We start from the raw sequence: 24,388 nt of genomic DNA on the forward strand, positions 1-24,388 counted from the left end.
ACCAAGAGTGTCTGGCAAAACCATCTCTCTTCAATTAAAAACAGAAATAAAGAAAAGGCTGCCATTAGAAGGATGTTTTTACTTTTATGTGGATTTTTTTAAAAATCACAATAAAAATTCTATAAACTGGGTAGATAAAAATTGTGATTTATGGCAGATAATGTGATAAGATTTAATATTCACTGCTTCATTAAATTGAGTCAAGTGGATTTATTAGGGATTTCAAAAGTACTCATCTTAGTCCCGATGATTCAATAGTCATGCAATTAATTAGCTATATGCATCATACAGGCAATTTGGAAAATCACTTTTTTTAAAAGTTTATTTATTTATTTTGAGAGTGGGGGTAGGGGCAGAGAGAGTGGAAGAGAGAGAATCCCAAGCAGGTTCTGTGCTGCCAACACAGAGCCCAGCATGGGGTTTGATGCCTGGAACTGTGAGATCAAATCAAGTCAGACAAACTGAGCCAAAATCAAGTCAGACACTTAACTGACTGAGCCACCCAGTTGCCCCAGAAAATCACTTTTATAATGTCCTATTTCTACTGGAAAAATCTGCTGGAACACTTACATTTTCTTCAATCAGCTTTAAAAATCTGAGGATATGTCAGAGTGGGTGGCTCAGTCAGTTGAACGTTGGACTTCAGTTCAGGTCATGATCTCACGGGTCATGAGTTCGAGCCCTGCATAGGGCTCTCCGCCGTCAGCACATAATCCGCTTTGGATCCTCTGTTCCTCCTCGCTCTCTGCACCTCCTCCCACTCACTTTCTCTTTCAAAAATAAATAAACATTTAAAAATAAATATAAAAATCTGAAGACTTATAAACTCTCTTTGAATTAACATCTATTATTTTTTAATTCCTCAATAAATTAAAAGGTGCATCAACATTATGAATACCACCTTTCAGTTATAGATTATTTTCCCCTTAGTAATGGAATGTTAGTAGTGAAACACTTCATTGATAATTATCAAAGTAAAATAATTAAGATTTCTCTCATTGAAAAAGAATTGGTAATTTGGAAAAAAAAATTCTGTGAATTTATAGACTATTAGCAAAAAGTTACTGCTAGCCTAAAAATCAGGACATCAAAAGCTAAGGATCTAGTATACACCAAGAGCTTTGACAGACCATACTTTTTGACCTGGTAATTCCACTTCTATAAATTTTCCCTAAAAAAATAAACAGAGGAGTGAGAAAAAGTTTACATAGAAATCCAGTTGTCTCAGAATTAATTTATAATAGTAAATGTAATAGTAATAGTAAATAGTAATAATTTATAATAGTAAAAATTCAGGGGCACCTGGGTGTCTCAGTCGGTTGAATGTCTGACTTCAGCTCAGGTCATGATCTCACAGTCCGTGGGTTTGAGACCCACGTCGGGCTCTGTGCTGACAGCTCAGAGCCTGGAGCCTGCTTCAGATTCTGTGTCTCCCTCTCTCTCTGCCCCTCCCCCTCTCATGCTGTCTCTCTCTCTCTCTCTCACACACACAAAAATAAATAAACATTAAAAAATAAAGTAAAAAAACAAAAAATAAAAATTAAGGGTTCCTTCAATATGCATCAATCTTAAAATTAATACTTGATGTTAAAATACTACATGGGGGACTTATGTGATAAAAGCCTATCAGAAAATGTTACCTTAAAATTAATTTACCTAGTTCTTCGTACCAGTTTTCACCTCACTACTGTGCCGCATTTAAAGTATTTAAGGTAACAAAATTATGGCTTTGCCAATATATACACACCTTGTTTCTAAAGTAGTTAAGTAACTACTTACTCCCTCCCTATGCCTCCCAGAGAATACAGTAAAGTTGCACGTAATAAACGTCCAGTAAAGTTCCTTTAGTTTTAATGAATCTCTCTCCACTGTGCCCACTAGAGTGAACAGACCTAATCAAAGCGAAAGTGGCCTGCCTCCCACTTTTTAAAAAAAAATTTTTCAGTGTTTCTTTATTTTTGAGAGAGAGAGGATGCAACCTTGGAAGAAGCAGACAGAGGGAGGCAGAGGATCCAAAGCAGGGTCCGTGCTGTCAGCACAGAGCCAGATGAGGAGCTCAAGCCCAGGAACCGGGAGATCATGACCTGAGCGGAAGTCAGACATTTAACTGACCGAGCCACCCATGTGCCCCATGCCTCCCACTTTTTTCGGAACTACTGCTTCTTAAAAGCAGACTAGAAAAAAATTGAAACTCAAATTGAAGTAAGAGTTGAAAAGAAGCTGGGGCCTGGCCGAGACCTAGGATTTTGGCTATTATTCACATTCGGCTTCTTGTTTTACACACATAGTTTTGCACATTATTGCATTTGTATTTCTTTCGTATTTATTTAGAGAGCAAGAGAGTGAGAGAGAGAAAGGGAGAGAGAGCACGAATGAGCTGGGGAGAGGGGCACAGGAAGAGAGAGAAGGAACCTTAATCTCCGCACTAAGCATGGAGCCTGACATGGGACTCAATCTCATAACCCTGAGATCATGGACACTTAACCGACTGAGCCACCCATGTGCCCCATGCCTCCCACTTTTTTCGGAACTACTGCTTCTTAAAAGCAGACTAGAAAAAAAATTGAAAATCAAATTGAAGAGTTGAAAAGAATCTGGGGGCTGGCCGAGAGCTAGGATTTTGTCCATTATTCACATTCAGTTTCTTGTTTTACACAGTCTTACACATTATTATATTTGTATTTCTTTTTTAATTTTTAATTAATTTATTTTTTTTGAGAGAGAGAGCATGAATGAGCTGGGAAGAGGGGCCAGAGAGAGAGAGAGACTGAATCTTAATCTCCACACTAAGCATGGAACCTGACATGGGGCTCAATCTCATAACCTTGAGATCACGATCCTGAGATCATGGATGCTTAACCGACTGAGCCACCCAGGTGCCCCTGCATTTGTTTTTCTTAAAAGTTTAACCATGCCAGCCAGGGAAGCTTGTCTTGTCTCCAGACATCTCGTTCCAACTCAGTGTCTGTGCTCCTGCAAGTCTAAAACTGTCTCGTCTCCCGGCCTGCCGTGGTCCCCCTCTCACTTTACAGGTGAAATGCCAAATCAGCTTTATTATTACCCTCAGTTTGTTTCCCAGCTTGGCATGCTTTCTACTCATGAACTGGGGAGGGGAGGGGGTGCTGAGGCTGGACAAATATCTCTAAGGCTAAGGATCACAGGCAAGTACCATGTTCTGACGCCTGGTGAGTAGTTGAGAGGGAAAGCGGGCACAGGAAAATGGAAGGAAATAAGTAGTTGGAACGTTCCTTAATAGTAGAAGGATTTAAACCTTCATTTCTCTTCCTTTTTCTCTCTCTCCCCAACCTGGGAACTCTCTTCTGTCACTTTGCTGATTTCCCATACTGTCTGGGGGTGTACTAAGTGCCTGCCTCAATGCCAGCTGTTTTGAACAAGCCAATTTCTCAGTTCTTTACTCTTACTAAGAATGAACAAATGTTTCTCCAAAGAAAAAGCCCGGAATCTAGTCAGATGATTAAATAAACCTAATGTATGCTAGAGTATTGATCTGCTGGTTTGTGAAAACAAGGCATTCAGGGCATCACTGTTAACACAGGTCATTTAAATGCCCAGTTTATTTGAAATCCAATGAAGGGAAATGAAACAATAATGAGTATTTAAATTTCTTTTTAGTTCTGGTGGATGATCTCCTTTAAACACCATTAAAAAAATTAAAAATAAAGCAGTATTTAGGGTCACAATTCCTAGGTTAAGACCCAGGGCTGCCTCTGTGTAACAGGAGATTATGTATACCCTTGCTATACGTGTCTTCATTGTTTTGTCTGAAAAATGAGGATGATTGTTACCTGCTTCATTTAAGTCAGCTCTCCCACCCCCTCGCTGGTAGAGCTATCCTGAGTGATAAGTATACTCAGTGCCTTATTACCCTTTAAATCTCCAAGGCTGGGCTTTTGTAATCAGTGAGCTTCAAGATCCTCAAATATTTCTCTGCACATCTAAAAAGCCCCACTCCATAGAAGAGCATTCTAGAAGATTGAAGCAGCTGATCTGGCACTGGAGATATATTTTTTAAACTTTTATACAGAATATATATTCCTTTGCCTTTTTTTAATTTGGGGAATTTTTTGTATGCTTTTTTTTTTTTTTACGTTTGTTTTTAATTTTGAGAGAGACAGAGAGAACACAAGCAGGGAGGGGCAGAGAGAGAGAGAATCTCAAGCAGGTTCAGCACAGAGCCCGACATGGGGCTCAAACTCACCAAACTGTGAGATCATGAGCTGAGCCAAAATCAAGAGTTGGACCCTTAACCAACCAAGCCACCCAGGCGCCTCTTGTTTCATTTTTTTTTTAATTTTAAACATGATAAAATAAAAAGCGAAAATTACACATTCCTAGATTCCAGAACTATCTACCAGCGATGACCACAATTAACACTGCGCCCTGTATTTAAAGAATTTTATTGATGCTTATTGTATTCATTTGGGCAGGCTAATTGCGGTAAAAAATAGACAAAAATAAAACTACGTTAACAGCCCTAAGATAAGCGAAGGCTATTACTTGCTCCTGGGACAGTCCTGGGTGGAGGAGAAGGTGGGCAGTCAGCCAGGGACCCAGGCCACTGAGCCGGGGACACCGCCGTCTCCAGCTTTTGTTCAGACTCACTCTGGGGTCCTCTCTATTCCAACCTGCTGTGCCGCAATGGCATACATGTTTTCTTTCTGTTGGTGTCCCCAGCTTCCTGGCAACATAGTCGCCTCCTGCACTGTTTGGCTGAAATTGCCCTTAACGCAAAATTGTGTGATTCAAGTTCACCCTCCCAGGCATGCTTGGAACTCATTCAAATTCGGACTCCTCCTTCACCCTCTTCCTCTTATCAGAGGTTCAAGAGTGCTTACCTCCACTCCTCTCTGCTTTCTGTCTTTGAAAAGGTTATGCCAGCTGCATTCGCTTCTCACATCTGTCTCCATTAGCTAAGCTGGCAGTCCGTGCCCCTCCCCCTTCTGTGCTGCAGTAGGGTTTTTATTTTTTCTAGTTTTGAGGTATAATTGACATGTAACACTGTGTAAGGTGAAAGTGTACAATGTGTTGATTTGATGCATTCGTATACTGCAAAATTATTACCACCATAGCATTAGCTAACACATCCATCCTGTCATATAATTGCCATTTCTTTTTTGTGGTGAGGACATTTAAGATCTCTCTTAGCAACTTTCAAGTATATTAGCATGCTGTACATTAGATCCCCAGAATTTGTTAATCTGATAAATAGATGTACGCTTTCACCAGTATCTCCCCATCTCCCCGTCCTTCCCCAGCCCCTGGTGAGCACCACTGTAGTCCCTATTTCTCTGAGTTTGGCTTTTCTATTTTTATTTTTTAAGTTTATTTATTTTTTAGAGAGAGAGAGAAAACAAATGTGAGAGGGGCAGAGAGAGAGGAGACAGAGAATCCCAAGCAGGCTCTGTGCTGTCAGCACAGAGCCCAACAGGGGACTTGATGTCATGAACCTGGAAGTCATGACCGGAGCCAAAATCAAGGAGTCAGACGCTTAATAGATGCAACTACCCAGGTGCCCTGGAATTTGGCTTTTTTAGATTCCACATATAAGTGAAGTCATACAGTATCTATTTATCTTTCTCTCAGCAAAGATTTTATTTTTTTTAAGTCACTTATGAGCATGATCAGCTGTCTTCTTACCTCAGAAAGTGGCTTCTTTTCCTTGATGTTTTCTTGAGGTAACTCTTGTCTGTCTGTCCCTTTTTGTACTCTTAGATTTCCCCTAAGAAATCCACCTCTTTTGTCTCTCCCCACCTCTCCTTGCAGCCTCTCCCACGGCTTTTTGCCCTTAGAGCCGTCAGGTAGCTTCAGCCTCATTTAATCAGCTGGAGCCCACAGCAGTCTCTCCTTTCCCTAGCCACTACCCCTAAAGCGGCTTCAGCTGGCTGGCTGCCTTGCACTGTGGCTCTCTCTTGGGGCCCTCACTCAAGTCCGGCTTGTTCAACAGTACTCTCTCATGGAGCAGCTTTCCAGACTGCAAACCACACTCAGACAGTTTGCAAACTCTCCTAACTCGTTTACATCTGACTGACAGCAGTTCGAACCCTTCTCCCCAAAAGGAAAGCTCTGACAAGGAGTTTATTGCTCACCAGAGAGAGAGAGAGAGAGAGAGCACTTCCACATGGAAGCATCTAAAGTATCTTTAGAGGGACAGGTGGGACAACTATGAGATTGTGCAATGCGGTAGCCAAGTATCCCAGTTTACCCAGGGCGGGCAGAGCTCCAGAAATACAGGGCTTTTAGTTTCAAACCAGGACAAAATTTTATATGTACTTAAAAGTGGGCCTTTCTGGGTGCACCTGCGTGGCTCGGTCGGTTAAACCTCCAACTCTTGATTTCGGTTCAGAACATGATCTCATGGTTAGTGTGTCAAAGCCCTGCATTGGGCTCCGTGCTGGCAGTGCACAGCCTACTTAGGATTCTGTCTCTCTCTCCCTCTCTCTACCCCTCCCCAACTCACACACTCTCTCTCTCAAATAAATAAACTTTAAAACAATAAATAAAGTGGTTCTTTCCTGGGCACTTCGGTGGCTCAGTTGAGCATCTCACTTTGGCTCAAGTTATGATCCTGTGGTTCCATGAGTTCGAGCCCCACATCAGGCTCACTGCTGTCAGGGCAGAGCCCTGCTTCAGATGCTCTGTCCTCCTCTCTCTGCCCCTCCCCCTCTTGTGCTTTCTCAAAAATAAACAAACATTTGAAAATAAATAAGTAGGGGCACCTGGGTGGCTCAGTAATTTAAGCCTCTGCCTTCAGCTCAGGTCATAATCTCATGGTTCATGAGTTCAAGCCCCACGTCGGGCTCTGCACTGAGTGCAGAGCCTACCTGGGATTCTTTCTCTCTCTCTCTCTGCCCCTCCCCAACTTGTGCACTCTCTCTCTCTCTCTCTCTCTCTCAGAGTGAATAAACTTAATTTTTTTTTAAATAAATAAGTGGTTCTTTCCATGTAGGATCAGGATCTTGATTTGGGGGTGAGGGGTTCCAAGAGTCTTGGGATATAAATTATTGATGCTTTCTGTTGAAGCACTGATATGTCTTTCAAGAAGTTCCAGTAATGAGCAATAACATTATCTGTCTCTGCAAAATTTATGCTAATGAATATAATGGACCAGTAGTTTATCTTAATAAGACAGTGAGCTGAGGTGGGGTGAGGGGATGGGTAGATGGTTTCTGTTCTCAGAGTTAATTCTATCCTCTCTTTCCCAAGATCTGTCTCATACTCAACATCCTTAGTGAAATACCAAACCTAGTGTTTTGTTGTTGTTATTGTTGTTTTTAAATTTGTGTGAACATTGCATCACCTCCAACCTCGAGTCTCTGATGTCTGTTCTAGCTTTCAGTCCATTCAGGAGAATAACAGAGTAAAACTATTGTTCACAGAGCCTTCACTGTGTGCTCAGCTACATGTCCAACCCCTCACAGACATTATTTAATTTTCACAAGAGTCTTCTTAAAAATGTGCTATTATTATCCCTATTTTATAGATGAGGAAACTATGGCTCAAAGAGGTCAAGACACTTGTCCAAGATCATGTAGCCAGAAAGAAGAGGCAGAGTCAACAGTTGATCTGAGTTCCACCTGAGTACTCAGCAATAAGAAGGAGCAAAGCACTGACATATGCTGTGATGTGTATGAACCTCACAGACGCCAAGCTAAGTGAAAGAAGCCAGATGCAGAAGACTACATATGTATAATTCATTTATATGAAACATCCAGATAGGGCAAATTTAGAGGTAGAAAGCAGATCAGTGGTTCCTAGTCATGGAGGACGGGGTGGGAATTAACTACAAATGGGCATGCAATCACTTTTGTCCTTGACAGAAATTGACAGAAGGATTCTAAAACTGGGGTGTAATGGTGGCTGCACAATTGTATAAATTTGCTACAAATTACCTAACTGTATACCTGCAATATGTGAATTTTATGAAAATTCTTCCTCCGTAAAACTGTTAAGAAAAAGTCCAGGCCAGATGCTAGGTTGTGACTCTCTACCAGTGGTTGTTCTAGTTGTTACTTCTAGTTGTTTCTATCAACAAGTGGATGCACGTTCCTTTAGGTGCCTTAGGTGCCATCCCCTAGGGGAAAGGATACAGGTCTTACTGGGTTCTTCTGTCCTCTTCATATAAGCATAGGGAGTGCCTGTAAACGCTTTCAACCAATACACGTGTGTTGAAGACAGTTAATTTTGCCAATGAGAACCTATTTCTAACAGTCAGGAATTTCACTAATGCTAACTATGCATTTTGATTGGCATGTACATACACCTTAGTATGTGAGTTACAGACATACATGATATCACACCACATGTGCTGAAGTCTTAAATTACTGATATAGAAAAATAAACTCAAGCGAACCGCTGAGACACTACAACCACGACCTCTGAAGTAGCAACTGACAGAAGGAAGCTCTCTGCTCTTATTGCCTTGCTGTCATCCATCATTCAGTCTGTTCAACTTCCCAACCCAAGGCCAGGATATGTGTGCTATTAAGAATAAAGATATGTGTCCTCAACAGCCGTTGGAGGGGCTTTTCTTTCCTATTTAAATATAAAAAATTTGGTGGGGGCGGGGGAAGGATATGAGACTGCAATTAAGAGAAAGGTCACCCATAAATTCAGATGGACTGAAACTAAGCCAATGATGGGGAGGGCTGAATAGTTATTGTGTCCCTGGGAGGAGCCAGGAGGAGCTTGTTGTTGATGGGGCTGATTCCTGGCAGAGACAGTTCCTGGGGCACCACGTAAATGTGTATTCTTTGACAAGGACAGAAATGGACATATTACTGTGAATGTGTTTCTTGTAACTCTTACAGAGAGATTCGGAATACCAGAAGTTTAACTTACATAGATCCTGGTGCCCTAAAAGAGCTCCCCCTCCTGAAGTTCCTGTAAGTATTAACTTCTACCCCATCCTATCCCCACCCTTTTTTTCTAAAGAGAGTTACAATGCTGTTGCCAGCCAGGAGTCTCCCTAGGATGCTGTGGACCAGAGCCATTTTTGTGGTATATGGCCTGAAACAAATCACATCCTGTGATTTACACCCCAACCTTTCCCATCAGGGAAGGTATCAGGTGAAATGATCCACATTTGAAAAACCTATTTAAAAGTCAGCACATAATGCTGGGAGCAAAGACTTAATCCAAGAGACATGAGGAAGAAAATACCCTTAAATGGAGTGTAACAGAACAAAACAAAACAAAAAACTCTGAGAGGCCATTGGGCAATTTTCTTAGGAAATGGGTACCACAACAATGTTAAAGTGACTGTCACAGAGAAAAGAAAAAGCCACAAAGGGCAAAACCTAATCTCTTGGAAGTTGGGAGGACAAAAATGGAGGAGACAACACTATTGCTTTGCTTTGGTGACACCTTATGAGCTAGATATAACCTATTTGAGAGCAGGGACCACAGCACTTTTTCTCTCTATTGCATCTTTACTGCCTGGCACAGAGCAGGTGCTCAATAAAAAATGTGTTCAGGGGCGCCTGGGTGGCGCAGTCAGTTAAGCGTCCGACTTCAGCCAGGTCACGATCTCGCGGTCTGTGAGTTCGAGCCCCGCGTGGGGCTCTGGGCTGATGGCTCGGAGCCTGTTTCCGATTCTGTGTCTCCCTCTCTCTCTGCCCCTCCCCCGTTCATGCTCTCTCTCTGTCCCAAAAATAAATAAACGTTGAAAAAAAAATTAAAAAAAAAAAATGTGTTCAATGGATGTGTATGTGTGGCCTCAGGTCCTCTAGGCACCCTCTGGAAGCACCCTTCCCTTCTTCCCTTCTCTCCTGCTCACATGCATTGTAAAAGATTAGAACACAAAAACATTATGAGGGGAAAAAATTAAAATCAACCTTAATCCGAATACTGAGAAATAATCACAATTAAAATATTAGGTTGTTTCCATCTAGGGCTTTTAAATAAAAGTGTATATTCATATATATTTTATGAATTAGGTCTTTAAAGATGAATTGAAGTCATCCAGGAAAAGAAGGGGGAGAGGTAGAAGAAAAATACAGGTAGATGGATTAGCATGATAAAGACACAGAGGTATGGAAACATGTGTCTCATGTGGGACCTAAAAATAGTTCAGTATTGAAGAGGTGGGAGTGGGAGATGCAGAGAGAATAGAGGAGAATAGCGATGGAAGATGTGGCTGGAGGCGTATCTGGGGAGTAATAAAAACTTACAGTTGGGGCGCCTGGGTGGCGCAGTCGGTTAAGCGTCCGACTTCAGCCAGGTCACAATCTCGCGGTCCGTGAGTTCGAGCCCCGCGTCAGGCTCTGGGCTGACTGCTCAGAGCCTGGAGCCTGTTTCCGATTCTGTGTCTCCCTCCCTCTCTGCCCCTCCCCCGTTCATGCTCTGTCTCTCTCTGTCCCAAAAAAAATAAATAAACGTTGAAAAAAAAAATTAAAAAAAAAAAAAAAACTTATGGGACAAGGCAATCACTCCTGTATGGATCTTGAGTTTCAATCAATCAATAATTCTTTGATACGATGATCCCTCAGTATGTGCAGAACTCTGCAGGGAACATATAGGATAATAAAACATTGTCCTTAAGCTTCAAGAAGCTTACAATCTAGTTGGGAACATATTGTTCCCAACATATGCCAGTTCCCATAAATGGAATCAAAAAATTCCTCTCCTACTGGAAAATAATGGTAGGTGATAAATGAGAGGTACAACATTATTTGGGGTCCAGGAAATTTGAGGGCACGTCAAAAAGGAGATGGACTTGTTTGGGGTTTTGAAGAAACAAGAGATCCCGGTTCCTAATCTGGCATTTCCAGCCCCAATACATGATCCTCCCTTAACTCCAGAGCCTTCTTCCCTCCACACTCTTCCACATGAACCTCTATTGCAATTGACTAGTCTGTTTGTTGTTTGTTTACTGCTCTTCACATGTTCTATATGGAATCTGAATTCTCTCCTTTGCTATCTGGAATATCCCATTTGCTCTTTCTGAGACCTCGGCCTCCTGTTTTCTTTCAAATCTTATGCCTTCCCCTCTAAAAGGAGTCAGGTCAGGGGCACCTGGGTGGCTCAGTAGGTTGAGCATCCAACTTGATTACACCTCAGGTCATGATCTCGTGATCATGAGATCGAGCCCCACATCAGGCTCTGCACTGAGCGTGGAGTCTGCTTGGGATTCTCTCTCCTCTCTCTCTCTGCCCCTCCCTTACTTGCTCATGACTACACATGCCCTCTCTTCCTGTCTCTGTTTCTCTGTCTCTCTAAATAAATAAATAAATAAATAAACAAAACAGAAAATAAAATAAATAAAATAAAATAAAATAAAATAAAATAAAATAAAATAAAATAAAAGGAGTCAGGTCAGAATTTGCCTAAGAAGGTATATCAATGGAATAAGAGTTTTTTCTCTGCTGGAAGACTTCCTTTAAAACTTTCTTGGTGGTTATCTAAGTCTCACTCCATGCCATGCCACACCTGTCAAAAAAAATCTATTTCCACTACCTACATTGTAGTAGCTGCAACAAATATTAAATTAACCAAATCTGAGAGGCATCAGGAGCCTGAGAGTTGCTGTATTAGTACTGTTTTATGTACATCTTTTAATCTTGACATTTTCCCCTGATGACACAAACTTTGGAGAGTGAAGACATTATCATTGATTGATTGTATTCCTTGTCTAGACATATTTTCTAAATAGTACTGCTGCCATGCTATTCCCAGGTGACTTTCATGGAAAAATCATTCTTGGCAAAATAATGAACACAATATAATGTGGAGTTCTAAAGAGGAAGCCTGGCTTGGAGCTGGGTATTATATTGTCTATCTACCCCATCCTCCCCCTATTCCACTGCCCTTCCCATAATGTCCTCCAATTAAAACAGGGAAATATCACACACACACACACACACACACACACACACACACACACAGAAACCTGAATTCCTATTTCTAGGAATTCTACTTGGATTCCTTGGAAAGAATCCTCATATTCCTCTAAACAGAAGAAAATGTATTAACCCTAGTGGACCAAATTAGATTCTTGTACCTTGAGGGAACAACATCCCATTCAAGGTTTAGGACTTGCCTACAGTCACTCAGGTATTGAAAGAAAGAGTTAGGATTTGATTCTAGTCTGACTTCAGAACCCATGCTATTACACTATTCTGCTTCCTATGTGTTGATTTTCTTACCTTATTTCTGTTCTTTTCTTCTCTTTCATGCACTTTAGTGGCATTTTCAACACTGGACTTGCAGTATTCCCTGACCTGACCAAAGTTTATTCTACTGATGTATTCTTTATACTGTAAGTATACACACATGCAATATTTGGCAGTATTTTGTCACTGACAAGAAGTAGGATGTAGTCATAAGGGTTGGTAAAAACCAAGTGAAGCAATTGTCTCAAGGGGAAGAGAGATCAGCTGTTACAAACACACTGGTGGGTGAAGCAAGGCAGGGACTGAGAAATGACCATTGGGTTTAGTAATATGGCACTTTGGTGACTCTGACAAGAGCAGTTCCACAGGAGCTCCAGCATGAAGTCTGGTTGGAGTTGGCTCAAGAAAGAGTCAGAAGGAAACAAAAAAAAGAAAGAAAAAGAGTCAGAAGGGAAGAGTTAGAGACAGTGGCCATCAACTCTTTTGAGAAGTTTTACTCTTAAAAAAGAGCGGTAGTTAGAGGATATTGGGTCAGGAGAAAAGGCTTCTTTTTGTTGTTGTTGTTTGATGGGACAAATTTTGGCATGCGTGTTTGCTGATGCAATTATTGAATGGAAGGGAAATTTGATGATAATGATGATACTTTATTTTCCACATAGTTTTTAATAGCTTTTCAAACACTTTCCCAGGCATTATGTTTACTTCTCTCAACCACCTTATAAGGTATAAATGGAAGTTATATTTTTTTCCATTCTACAAATGAAGAAACTGAGGAATTGAGAATCTAAGTGATTTTGTCTGAGAAGAGTCCCAAGGAGTAGTAACTAGGGGTGTTAAAACTGCTTCCTGTGATTTCTGATTGGTGGCCATGTGCCCTTTTCCAAAACCTGTGACACAGTCAAGTGTCTTACCTGTATAGAAGTAAAAGGACTTATGCAGTTACAGGTTGAGTCTGCGCTACAGGAAAATGTGGAGTGATAGGATCTGAACTCTCAGGATTTTGCTAGAAAAAAATGACCACACTCTTTTGCTGCAGAAGAGCTCAGTTCAAAATGTAGGCAGTCTTCTTGCAACTAGACTGGCACACAAATGTTCTCCGGAAGCATCTGCTGGCAGTGTTTTGCAAGTAGAGGACACTCTGTAATATTCATGAAAAGAAATTCATTGATCTCCTTCTACCAACCTTTCTTATAGGTTCCATACACTTAGAAAACTCTAGTTACTCTGGACAAAGTATTGGTCGCAGATTTACAAGAATACTCTAGATCCACCTGCTCCCCTTGCAAATGAGGATTAAGTCGGGGACCTCAGCCCACACTCAAAGTGCACTTGCTTCCTGCACGTTTGGGGCTGTGACTGCGTGTCCACCTGGGACAGCTCTCAGCACCTCACTGGACCTCTAGCCACTAGCAGCTAAGAAATGTCAATGAAACTTAAAAAGAAACAAGATTAAACTAAATTGTGTCAGGTTATTTATTTGAGAGCATAGGTAGAGCAAGAGCCCAGCTCCAGAAGGAAAGCATTTTTTTTTACCAAGTGTTTTTTCCCCCTCTTTTGCAGTGAAATTACAGACAACCCTTACATGACGTCCATCCCTGCGAATGCTTTTCAGGGACTGTGCAATGAAACCTTGACACTGTGAGTATTGCCAGTTCTACTTCTACCAAAATGCAATTTTTATTTGGACCACTGTCGTATTTTCATAGCCCATCCAAGAAATATACTATAGGATGTGCTGTATCATCTACTAAAGTAGTTAATTAAGAGGATTGCCTTATGGTATGGTACTCAGTAGACGACCAAATGGTTTAGGTAACAAGACAAGTATTCTCCTCTACAAATGGTCAGCATGATTTATCTGTAAAAGACCATTTAGGTTTTATAAACCACATGGCCTTTGTGGCAACTGAAAAAGGTAGCCATACACAATACATAAACTAGTGAGTCTGTCTGTTCCAATAAAATTTCATTTACAAAAACAAGTACTGGACCAGATTTGACCTGCATACCTTATAATATAACTGTATTCTAGTATCCATATTGTGTAGAGGAAGAACCTGGGCTTAGAGCAAATTGAACTCTTCCAAGGTCACTGAGTTCGAAAATAATGCCACTAAGGGCTTCTCATGCTCTCTGTACTCACATTCAACTTGGTCATCACAACTATTATGAAACTCCTATAAAGCCATATTGAATAGAAAACAGTATTGTTCTATATCATTACTTTTCCAGAGTTTGAATGGGTTCTGCTCTTTAGATAAAGGAGAAGTTTATTAGAGAAATTTATAAAATGTTCTAATAAGTCTAATAGAAGTATAAAAGTTAATTCTCCAAACTGGTAGGAAATTCCCCTCTTTCATGAAATTAGCCACAAAATAAAATTGAGGTTGTCCAAAGGATCCCTTGTCTCTAGCTTCAATACCACTGTCCAAGCTCAGGCCTGGTGGTGTTTTTGCCTGGATTGTCACCCAGCTCCCTTTCTCTGGTCACACTACAGTCCAGGGGTTCTTTATCATATATAAATTTGTTTGGATTATTCCCCAGCACAATTGATCCAAGCCTCCCCTGCCATTCTTGTAAGGGGCTGCTTCCAAGCCATTCTAAGTCTATCAATCTAGGCCCTCTGAAGCTATCTCAACCTCTGGGACTCTATCCACAGTGGAACATTTCAGTTCATCCTTCTCGAAACAAGGAGAGAGCTCTCTTGAAAAGAGACTCGTTCTTGGCCACCATTTCATCTGACAACACAGCAAAGACCTGGAGTCTTAGCCTGCTCAGTCCCAAACCCCAAGGCCATTTGTCTCCTCTGTAAAGGTTTCCATTGTACCACTTACCACTCATTGTATGTAAATACTTTCTCAATTTCTTTACAGAAGGTTACCTTCAGCTTTTGGCATTTTTTTTCCTAAGGACCTCATATCCCAAGCAGCCCTCTCAAGTAAAAGCTGCTGGTTGTCCCACTGAGCACAGGCCCCAGTAGGTGTTTAACAAACATCCAAATAAGGGAATCTCATGCTTCCTGCCATCTAGTGGTGGGGATGGCACGAGTTGCCCACTATCTTTTCAGATGATTATTTTTACATTCCTGAAAAAGAATGTTCTTGCTTCTTTGAAGCTCATGCTCAAAAAGTATGAAAGGGTATGAGTCCAACAGCAGAATTTACATGCATATTCCTGTTAGGATAGAGTTTCAGAGTTTGCAATCCTTTTTTTTTTTTCTTTTTCACTATTTTTTCTTCTTTCACTTTTTTCCCTTTTTAAAGCCTGTTTGTCCAGTAAGAGTTTTATTTAATCTCTGAAATGTAATTCCAACAAAGAATATTTTCATTGTCTAGGAATCTCAGTAAAGTTTGGGAGAACAGAAATCTCAAACTCACGATTCTCACATATAATATAAAAGAACTCTAGTTCAGAAAAAATTATCAGAGCTTTCTTCAGCCTCTGTGCCTAGCACCTCTGTGCATTGCAATCCTCACCCAGGACACATTAGTAGCTGGAATTAAATTCATTGTATGATTATTTAAAACTAATCAAAAATAAAAACAAAGATTAGTCTCAGTTCTCCACAACTACATAGGATAAATGCCAGTTTTCAGGGTATCCCTTTTAACACGGTCATGTCCTAAGTGTCTCTCACCAGTAAACATATAGCTATTTGATCCTCCCAGCAACGTTTTGGTTAGGTATTAATATCATATTTCTTACAGATAAGAAAGCTGAGGACAATAGAGGTTGAGAAATTCTCAGGATCACATATGATGAAGTGACAGAGCCAGATAAAATTCCAAGTGAAGAGTCTTTTGCATGCTTCATAGCGTGTCACCAGAGTTAACAGGTGGTGGGTACAAAGGTTTTCAGAATTCCCCTACAACTGTCACTAGTTGTACTTGACTGTGGTCATGGCTGCCTTCTCTTTCTGGATGCCAATAGCCCCCATGCATCCCCCTGGAGACCAGAGCTCCCATGGCTAGGGCTCCTTTTCCTTTGGGTACTTAGGAAGAATCACTTCCTGAGGACAGAAATCCTGACTCCCGGCAGCTCCGCCTCAATGTGGCCTTGGCAAGTCACCCCCATCTCTCAGTAACTTGAGTAGTACATAGAGGAGATGACACTTCAGTCCAGTCCCAGGGATCACCGCACAAAGTAGCTAGTCATGGAAACATAGCAACCACTTAAAACATCAAAATTTCCACAAAAGAGAATGCTCTACCTGTTTTCTTAGATTTGTCTTTGAAGTTCGATTTGATTCAGCCCGCAACTATTAAGCATTTAATCTATGATAAGCCCTGAGGACAAAAATGTGGATAAAACACAAATGTGAAGTGGCATTTTAAATAGGAAAATATAAAGCTTATGCATTCAGATGAATAGTATCTTTTAAAATTGACCTCTTAAGAAACTGAAGTTATTCCTCCATTACTGACATTGAATTAACTGTTACCTGAAACTCTTCTTTTTTGAGTATAGGTAAAACATTTAAAAATCAATCTTTTTTTCCCCCTCCCCCCATGGTTGATGGGGGGTGGGTGATGGGCGTTGAGGAGGGCACCTGTTGGGATGAGCACTGGGTGTTGCATGGAAACCAATTTGGCAATAAATTTCATATTTAAAAAATAAAAAATAATAAAAATGAAAAAAAAAACACACAAAATAAATTCTTAATCGTGGCAAATCTTTGCTCTTCCAACTAAATCCACTTCTGAGAAACAGTTTGAAGTTACTGGGAGATGTGTGGAAAATGGGGATTCACCCTGGGAGATATTACTCTATGTTCCAAGCAAGACATACTGTAAAGTTTTCTTGTGGGACCTGAGAACCTTCATGCACATTTCTGATACCACAACACTGAAGCCCAACCCTCACCTCTTATGGGTCACTGATTTCTCCTCTCTCTGTTGATTGTAGGAAACTATACAACAATGGCTTTACTTCAATCCAAGGACATGCTTTCAATGGCACAAAGCTGGATGCTGTGTAAGTCAAGGGTAATCATGGAAACCATTGTTTTCCTTCACATTCCCACATCCATTCAATGGGGGATCATCCCATGGGTCACAATTCTGTTAGAGATAGGTTCTACCAGAGCATTCCTCAAACCCAGAGTTAGCATGACCAAAACGTGGAAATGATGTTAAATAACTTAGCAAGAGGCAGCTTTAGTATATACTTACAATGACTCCAATTCTAAATCCCGAAGTTTTATCCTTGATAAAATGGAGAACCATGGTCTCATCTTCAGTTTCCTTGAGAGCTTGTTTGGAGGTTCTAGCAGGATTGTGCAGCTACTTATAAACCCTTGACTGAAGAAGAGTGCTTCTCTACAGGGCCAGGTTGTCCTCTTCGACCAAGTGCACAGCTTCAGGAGGGATGCATATGGAGTGGTGCACACCTGCCTAGCCAGCCAGATCAATGGACTCAACCCTGGTGATCAATGGGTGACAGATGTCACAGCCAGATCGCCCTCACATCTCAGTTTTCTTGTAGGTGTGTGTGTGTGTGTGTGTGTGTGTGTGTGTAAACATTCATCTATATGTACATGAAGTAAAAGGTGTCTTTAATTGAGTCCAAAGCTGTTCAGAAAGTAAGGTTTATCTTTTTTGTGTTTTCTAGCACTTTTCCAAAAGGTTTAGTCTATATTTGATTCACTCAAAAATGGCTGAATCAAACTTTTGCCTATCCCATAGGCAAAAAAAAAGTTGACATATCCAACTTTTGCCTGCCCCCAAAATAAATAATGCCTAGAACAGGATGTTGACCAAAAGATAGCCATCGAACTGGGGTTCTGTCTTTGTTGTACTTTTCTGTCAGATCTTTAGGGCCCCCAGTATCGACACCAGAATATATGTTGTATCTAAGAGCTTGTGGACTGGCTCAGCCCTACTAATTTGTGTTTTAACCTAATATCTAATAAATGATAAAATAGCTTTAGTAGAGTCTCCTTCCCATGGTGTCGTGGACGAATTAATTTGTAGGGCCTTCCTACTACCAAACCACTAGATCATACATTTAAAAAGATTATATTTTATGTCATAGCTCCAAGAGAGGGAAAAGAAACCAGGAGCTGAAGCCAAAGTGGTGGGTGCTTACAGAAGGTGGACATTCCTAGGGATGGCTGCCAACATCAGTGGTGCCAAGATACTAGGCTTTAGTGCAGTGAGAAGGCAGGGTAGTGAGGTAAATCAGAGACTTCTAGATTAAGCCAGAGAACCTGGACCAGAGCTGGAGTGGTACCACCCTAGGAGTACCTTCTGATTCCAGCAGAAATAAATGCAAACCTCGACAGAAGGAAAAAAACCAGTGCAGGCCCCCTAGATTTTTTAAAGATCAAGATCAATCAGATATGTATGAGCTCACAGTCAAAAATCACATATAGGAGGGAGCGCCTGGGTGGCTCAGTCAAACGTTTGACTCCTGAGATCAGCTCACATCATGATCTCATGGTTGTGAGATCGAGCCCTGTGCAGGGCTCTGTGTGGAAAGCGTGGAGCCTGCTTGGGATTCTCTCTCTCTCTCTCTCTCTCTCTCTCTCTCTCTCTTTCCCCTGCTTTCACGACTCTCTCTCTCTCTCTCTCTCTCAAAATAAATAAATAAACAAACATCTTTTTTTAAATCACACATAGAAGAAAGAAAACTCCCCGTGGTAAGAGTCAGCTGGAACAACAAACAACAGATTTTTGTTTGTTTAATAACATATCGCTGAGTATTTTTTCAACAATTATATTTTCTTCAATTCTAGAACTTCTATCTACTTTTTTAAAAAATTTGCCTGCTTATTTAAAAAAATTTTTTTAATGTTTATTTATTTTTGAGAGTGGAGAGAGAGACACAGTGTGAGAGGGGGAGGGTCAGAGAGAGAGAGAGGGAGACACAGAATCTGAAGCAGGCTCCAGGCTTTGAGCTGTCAGCACAGAGCCCAACATGGGACTTGAACTCACGGACCGTGAGATCATGACCTGAGCTGAAGACGGACAACCAACCGACTGAGTCACCCAGGTGCCCCTGCCTGCTCATTTTTGGCAGTCTTACTGCTTACTCATATTTGTGATTCCATCTTTTTTTCCCTTTAAACATTTCATATGTAGTTATTTTACATTCAGGGAGTGATTGTCGCAAAACCTGAAGGCCTATGGTTCTAGATCTGTTCTTATACAGTGCTTCTCAAACTTTACTGAACATGTAAACCATCTGGGGGATCTTGTTAAAATGCAGAATCAGATTAAGTAGATCTGGGGTGGCCCCAGGACTCTGCATGTCTAACAAGCTCCCAGGTCATGATGCTGCTGCTGATGTGTGGACCACACTCAAGCAGGGGAAGGTGGATGACCTACAGAATCATGTGCAGGGGCCCTGGATGCAAACAAGCAGACAAATAACACACATGCAGATTAAGTGGTCTTGTTCTGACTTAGGAGTTAAGTGGTTAATTCTGGTAGGATTCCATCTTTAAAGAATAAATTCTAATAGGTTTTGAAGTCATTAAACCCCAGCATGGCCTTATGAGTTCCATTTGAAGTGGGGGTTCACTCTTTGCCAGGCTTTTGGTTTTCTCATGATCTTTATCAGATAGAGATTAGAGGGGCACCTGGGTGGCTCATTTGGTTAAGCGTCAGACTCTTGATTTCAGCTAAGGTCATGATTTCACAGTTCATGAAATCAAGCCCCACGTTGGGCTCTGTACTGACAGTGTGGAGCCTGCTTGGGATTCTCTCTCTCTCCCTCTATCTCTCTTCCCACCCCCCCCCACTTGTGCCCTCTCTCTCTCTCTCTCTCTTTCTCTCTCTCTCTCTGTCTCTGTTGCAAATAAATAAACTTAAAAAATAGAGATTAGAGTACTTTTCTCTAAACTGTCTCATTAAGGTTTTAGTCATTTTAAAAATACACAAATATAAAAGAAGACTGAAAAGACTCAATAGAGTAACATGAAAACTTATACATCAATTTTATTTACAGTATTGGAAAGACCCTACTTCTGTCTTAACTTTATCATACAAATCTTACATAATCCTTCATTTATTTTTCAACGTATTTATTAACACCTACAATGAGCCAGGTACTGTGCTATTCACAGGTGACACAAAGATGGAGAAGAGAAATGTGCTCCCTGCCTACACTGAGCATGCGTTCTTAGTGGCGTCAACTTGAGGGCAGCAGTACTAAGGGTCAAAGTACAGTAGGGAGAAATGAGCCATATCTAAAATATCCATTTCAGATTGAAAATAACTAAACACTGGGGTGCCCAGGTGGCTCAGTCAGTTAAGCGTCCAATGTCAGCTCAGGTCATGATCTCTTTGTGAATTTGAGCCCCACATCGAGCTCACTGCTGTCAGCACAGACCCTGATTTGGATCCTCTGTCCCCTTTCCTCTCTGCCCCTCCCTCCCTCCCTCTCTCTCTCAAAAATAAACATTAAAAAAAAAAGAAAATAACTAAACACTAAATATTCAATAACATTGGCCTACTTACTTGGAGGTATAAGCATGATTTTCCCTAGATTTATCAAGTTTTTTTTTTAATTATTAGCATTCAACTTCAATATTATGTGAATCTAAGCAAATATTTTCCTCCTTGATTCAACTATTCCTAGAAAGCTGTGGCCTTAAGGGAAATAATTTTCCCAATTCAAATTTTCTGTGAATAAAGCAGAGAATTGGGACTTCTTAAAATAATTAAGACAATTTGAGATGCCTAGGGTATAAAGATATCAGAAGACTGTCACACAACCATGCTAGACAGCAGGTGCATTAAGATGTTAGCATTAAGGCAACAGAGAGCCACATTAGTAAGGGCAGGGGTGGGGACAGTGAAGAAACGTTCAAGGGAGACCAAAGGTGGTCGTAAGGCTCCTGAATTCAGTGTGTCTGGCTGGCTCTTTTCTGAACCAAAACCACTTTTTCAGAATGCTAGATGAGATTAAAAAAACCCAGAACCCAACCTCAGGTATAGAGTCATTTGTTTGTAAAAATTTTATTTGTCACAAGCAAAAGATTTTAAAGCCCATGATTAGGAGCTGTGCTTTAAATTATCTGTTCCTTTATCTTGCTATATGTAGTCATTGACAGGTATCACTCTCCATCACTCTCATTTTTTTAAAATTTTTTTTAGTGTTTATTTATATCTAAGAGAGAGACAGAGACAGAGCACAAGCAGGTGAGGGGCAGAGAGAGAGGGAGACACATAATCCAAAGCAGGCTCTAGGCTCCAAGTTGTCAGCACAGAGCCCAACGCAGGGCTTGAACCCACGAACTGTGAGATCATGACTTGAGCCGAAGCCAGACGCTCAACCAACTGAGCCACTCAGGCACCCCTCAGCTATCATTTTTTAAGCACAAAGATGTGGGGTGTAAAATTCAGCCTTTAGGGCTACATAGCATAGTTCTTAATACTGGCCAAAAACTGAAATCACCTGAAGAGATTTGGAAGCGCAGATGCCTAGGTTTTACCACACATTCTGGTGTAATTGGTTTGGGTGTAGCCAGGGCATGGCCATTAAAAAATCTCCCTATGTGAGTCCGGTGTAAAGCAAGAATCAAGAACCGTGGCTGCAGAGTATGTTATTATCAGTCTTTTTGTCCAACAGTCACAGTTGCGTATGAAGAGAATGAAGCCCAAAGTGAACAAACACATGATTTTTTTTTTTTAACATGGCTTTTTAAATTTGGTAAAGCTAGCTGGTGGAGCCAAACCAAAGCCAGGACCTGGATCCCCTTGTTCAAGACTCTTTTTCCTGTGCCCTCCTGGGATTCATATTTGCTGACCTAGCAGCCACGACCAAGGCTTGGACAGGCAACTCCTCTGGCTACTGTGGTTTGTTGCTTAGCCCAGGAAAATGGGCTAAGAACACTTCTTAGCTCAGTCTATTACAGGCACAAAATACAGAAGCTAAAATATCTTGCAGCTAAGAAGAGTGCACTTGGGAGAGAAAAGAGGCCACTCAAGACTCAAGAAATAATCTGTAGAAGTTTCAGAAAAGAGTCACCCCAAGCAATGGTGTCATTCCTCAGTGAGAACCTGGCTTTACCAATGCAGCAAGGTCACCAATTCAGCGAACTTCCAAATGAGGTCTGAGTGGGAGACACCTTGATGAAAAAAGGCTGGCTGGTAAAATGTTATTAAATTCAAAGGACTGGGATTGAAGTTAGGCCATGTATGTTGACCATTTTGCTTCAATACATCTCATGCTTACTCATAAATGGCCTTTTGGTCACGTTGGAGAACTCCACAAAGACTTAAAGAGATTTCCAAAGTGAATCTTCTGTAATCTGGAGACTGCTGTGCTACGTGACTCTCAGCATAAGTGTAGCAGCATATTATTTTATAGCTTCGGTCATCAAATCAGCTGCAGAATATCACAGGAATTTAGAGACATTTTCTATTGAAAAGATGGAAACACTAACAAGGGAGCAATAATTTCTATCCCAGATTCTCCCCAGCTCTTGTGTCATTTTCCAAACTACGTTCCTTGAATTTTTTTTCCATGGTAAATTAATGGATGTTACTTTTATTTTATTTTTTTATTGTTTTTATTTTAGAGAGAGAGCACGCAACTGGGAGAGAGGGGCAGAGGGAGAGAGAGAGAAAATCTTAAGCAGCCTCCATGCTCAGTTTGAAGCCCAATACAGGGCGCAATCCCACAACCCTGTGATCATGACCTGGGCTGAAATCAAGAGTCAGTCACTCAACCGACTGAGCCACCCAGGCACCCCATGGATGTTATTTTTAAAAAGCTATTCATACCCTTATAAATTTCAACAAAGTGTAAAGGCAGACTTCTTGGGTCTTTTACTAGGACAAGCTGAATTATTGGTATCCAAGAGAGGAAGGCAGTATGCAGAGCTTCCCAGGGAGCTCTTGGTTCCAGAAGCCTCTCTCTGGATTGGTGTTCCACAGAACACTTTTGGGGAAATGCTACTCAAGAAGAATCTTTTGATATGTAACTTTGTTGAGTGGCAGATAAATTTAACAAGGTCTATTTTAGAGGCAGTCTATGGAGAATCTAAGAGCCAGTAGAGTTTCAGATCATCTGATGATCTTCTGAAGTTAAACCTATGAAGAGGCTATGTAAGAAGACTCTCTCTACCTTCTCACCATCTTTCTCCTCTGACCATGTCCTGGGTTCTACAAGAGGCCTGGATAATGGCAGAGAATTATAAAGTTGGGGGAAATGGATTTCATTTCACGGTTCCCTGAATTATAGTCTTTTGTACTCACTGTAACTATGCCTTTAAACATAGGAAAGAAATCAGTGCACCATTTTCACCATACTTTCTTGACATTTTTATGTGAAATGTTAAAGGTTTTTGGGAGGATTTAACTAACGTGAGAAATATTTAAATGAGAATCGTTTGTTTATTGACTTTTAGAAATCTAGATCAGAGATCAGCAAACATTTTTGGAAAGGGCCAGATGAATATTTCGGGCTTTGTGGGCCATATGATCTCAGTTGCAGCTACTCAACTCTGCCATTATAGTGTAACAGCAGCCACATACAGTACATAATAATAATAATGAGCCTGTGTTCCAATAAAACTTTATTTACAAAAACAGGTGGCAGGCAAGATTTGACCAGATGGTCGTAGTCTGTGGACCTCTGCTCTAGATGAGGGTACTCAATGAGGATGACTGTGTGATAAAATATATAGTCTTCCAATTCCTGGTAAAGGTCAAAGGCAAGTATGGGATAAAGAGAAGTATCTGGACAAAAATATTTTAGGATTTGAAAGTTCAGATCCAATCATAATAGAAAACAAAGATCTTTCTTTCCAATTAGTATTTTGAATCCAAATTTGAAATTCCGTTATAAAACAATGTTCTATCTATTCATCATTCTACCCTCAGTTTCTGATTCCTGGCTCATGGAAACTTATTTTTTTTTTCAGAGTTAAGCACTTCAGTGAAAGGTATCATATAAATACAAGGTAAAATCAAGATGATGATGGGGCTAAGGTGGTTTGGGAACTACAGGAAGATAAGAGTTGAGCTGCAGATGGAGAAAACAGAGGTCAAGTTTCCATAGTAATAATGAAATAGTATTCACTTTGTGATTTTAACATAGGGCTGTTGCTTCTGGTCTCAATGCTAACTGTGATTTTAAACTAATGTGAACACATCAATATCCTACTATTATTCTATTTGTGTACAAACATTACACTTAGCATGTTAGCAAATTGCTAAATTCTCCAGAAGTATGTTTGTGTATCTTTAGGTTCTAATTTAAACAATGTGTCATCGTCTGAAAGAACAATGATTCCCCATCATCCG

The 24,388-nt window shown here is 40.7% G+C and overlaps 1 protein-coding gene across 7 annotated transcripts in view; it reads left to right on the forward strand.

Moving 5' to 3' along the window:
• Nucleotides 1-24,388, forward strand: part of TSHR (thyroid stimulating hormone receptor) — a 163,979-nt gene that overhangs the window by 108,106 nt on the left and 31,485 nt on the right. For 4 of the 7 annotated variants that reach the window (XM_019831721.2, XM_019831724.2, XM_019831728.2 and 1 more), the window contains 5 exons: nucleotides 8,829-8,903; nucleotides 12,203-12,277; nucleotides 13,692-13,769; nucleotides 17,037-17,105; nucleotides 24,007-24,027. In XM_019831721.2, coding sequence (XP_019687280.1) covers nucleotides 8,829-8,903; nucleotides 12,203-12,277; nucleotides 13,692-13,769; nucleotides 17,037-17,105; nucleotides 24,007-24,027 — 318 coding nt within the window. 7 annotated transcript variants of the gene reach the window in all.

This window comes from Felis catus, chromosome B3 (genome assembly GCF_018350175.1).
Source record: "Felis catus isolate Fca126 chromosome B3, F.catus_Fca126_mat1.0, whole genome shotgun sequence".
Classification (NCBI taxonomy): domain Eukaryota; kingdom Metazoa; phylum Chordata; class Mammalia; order Carnivora; family Felidae; genus Felis; species Felis catus.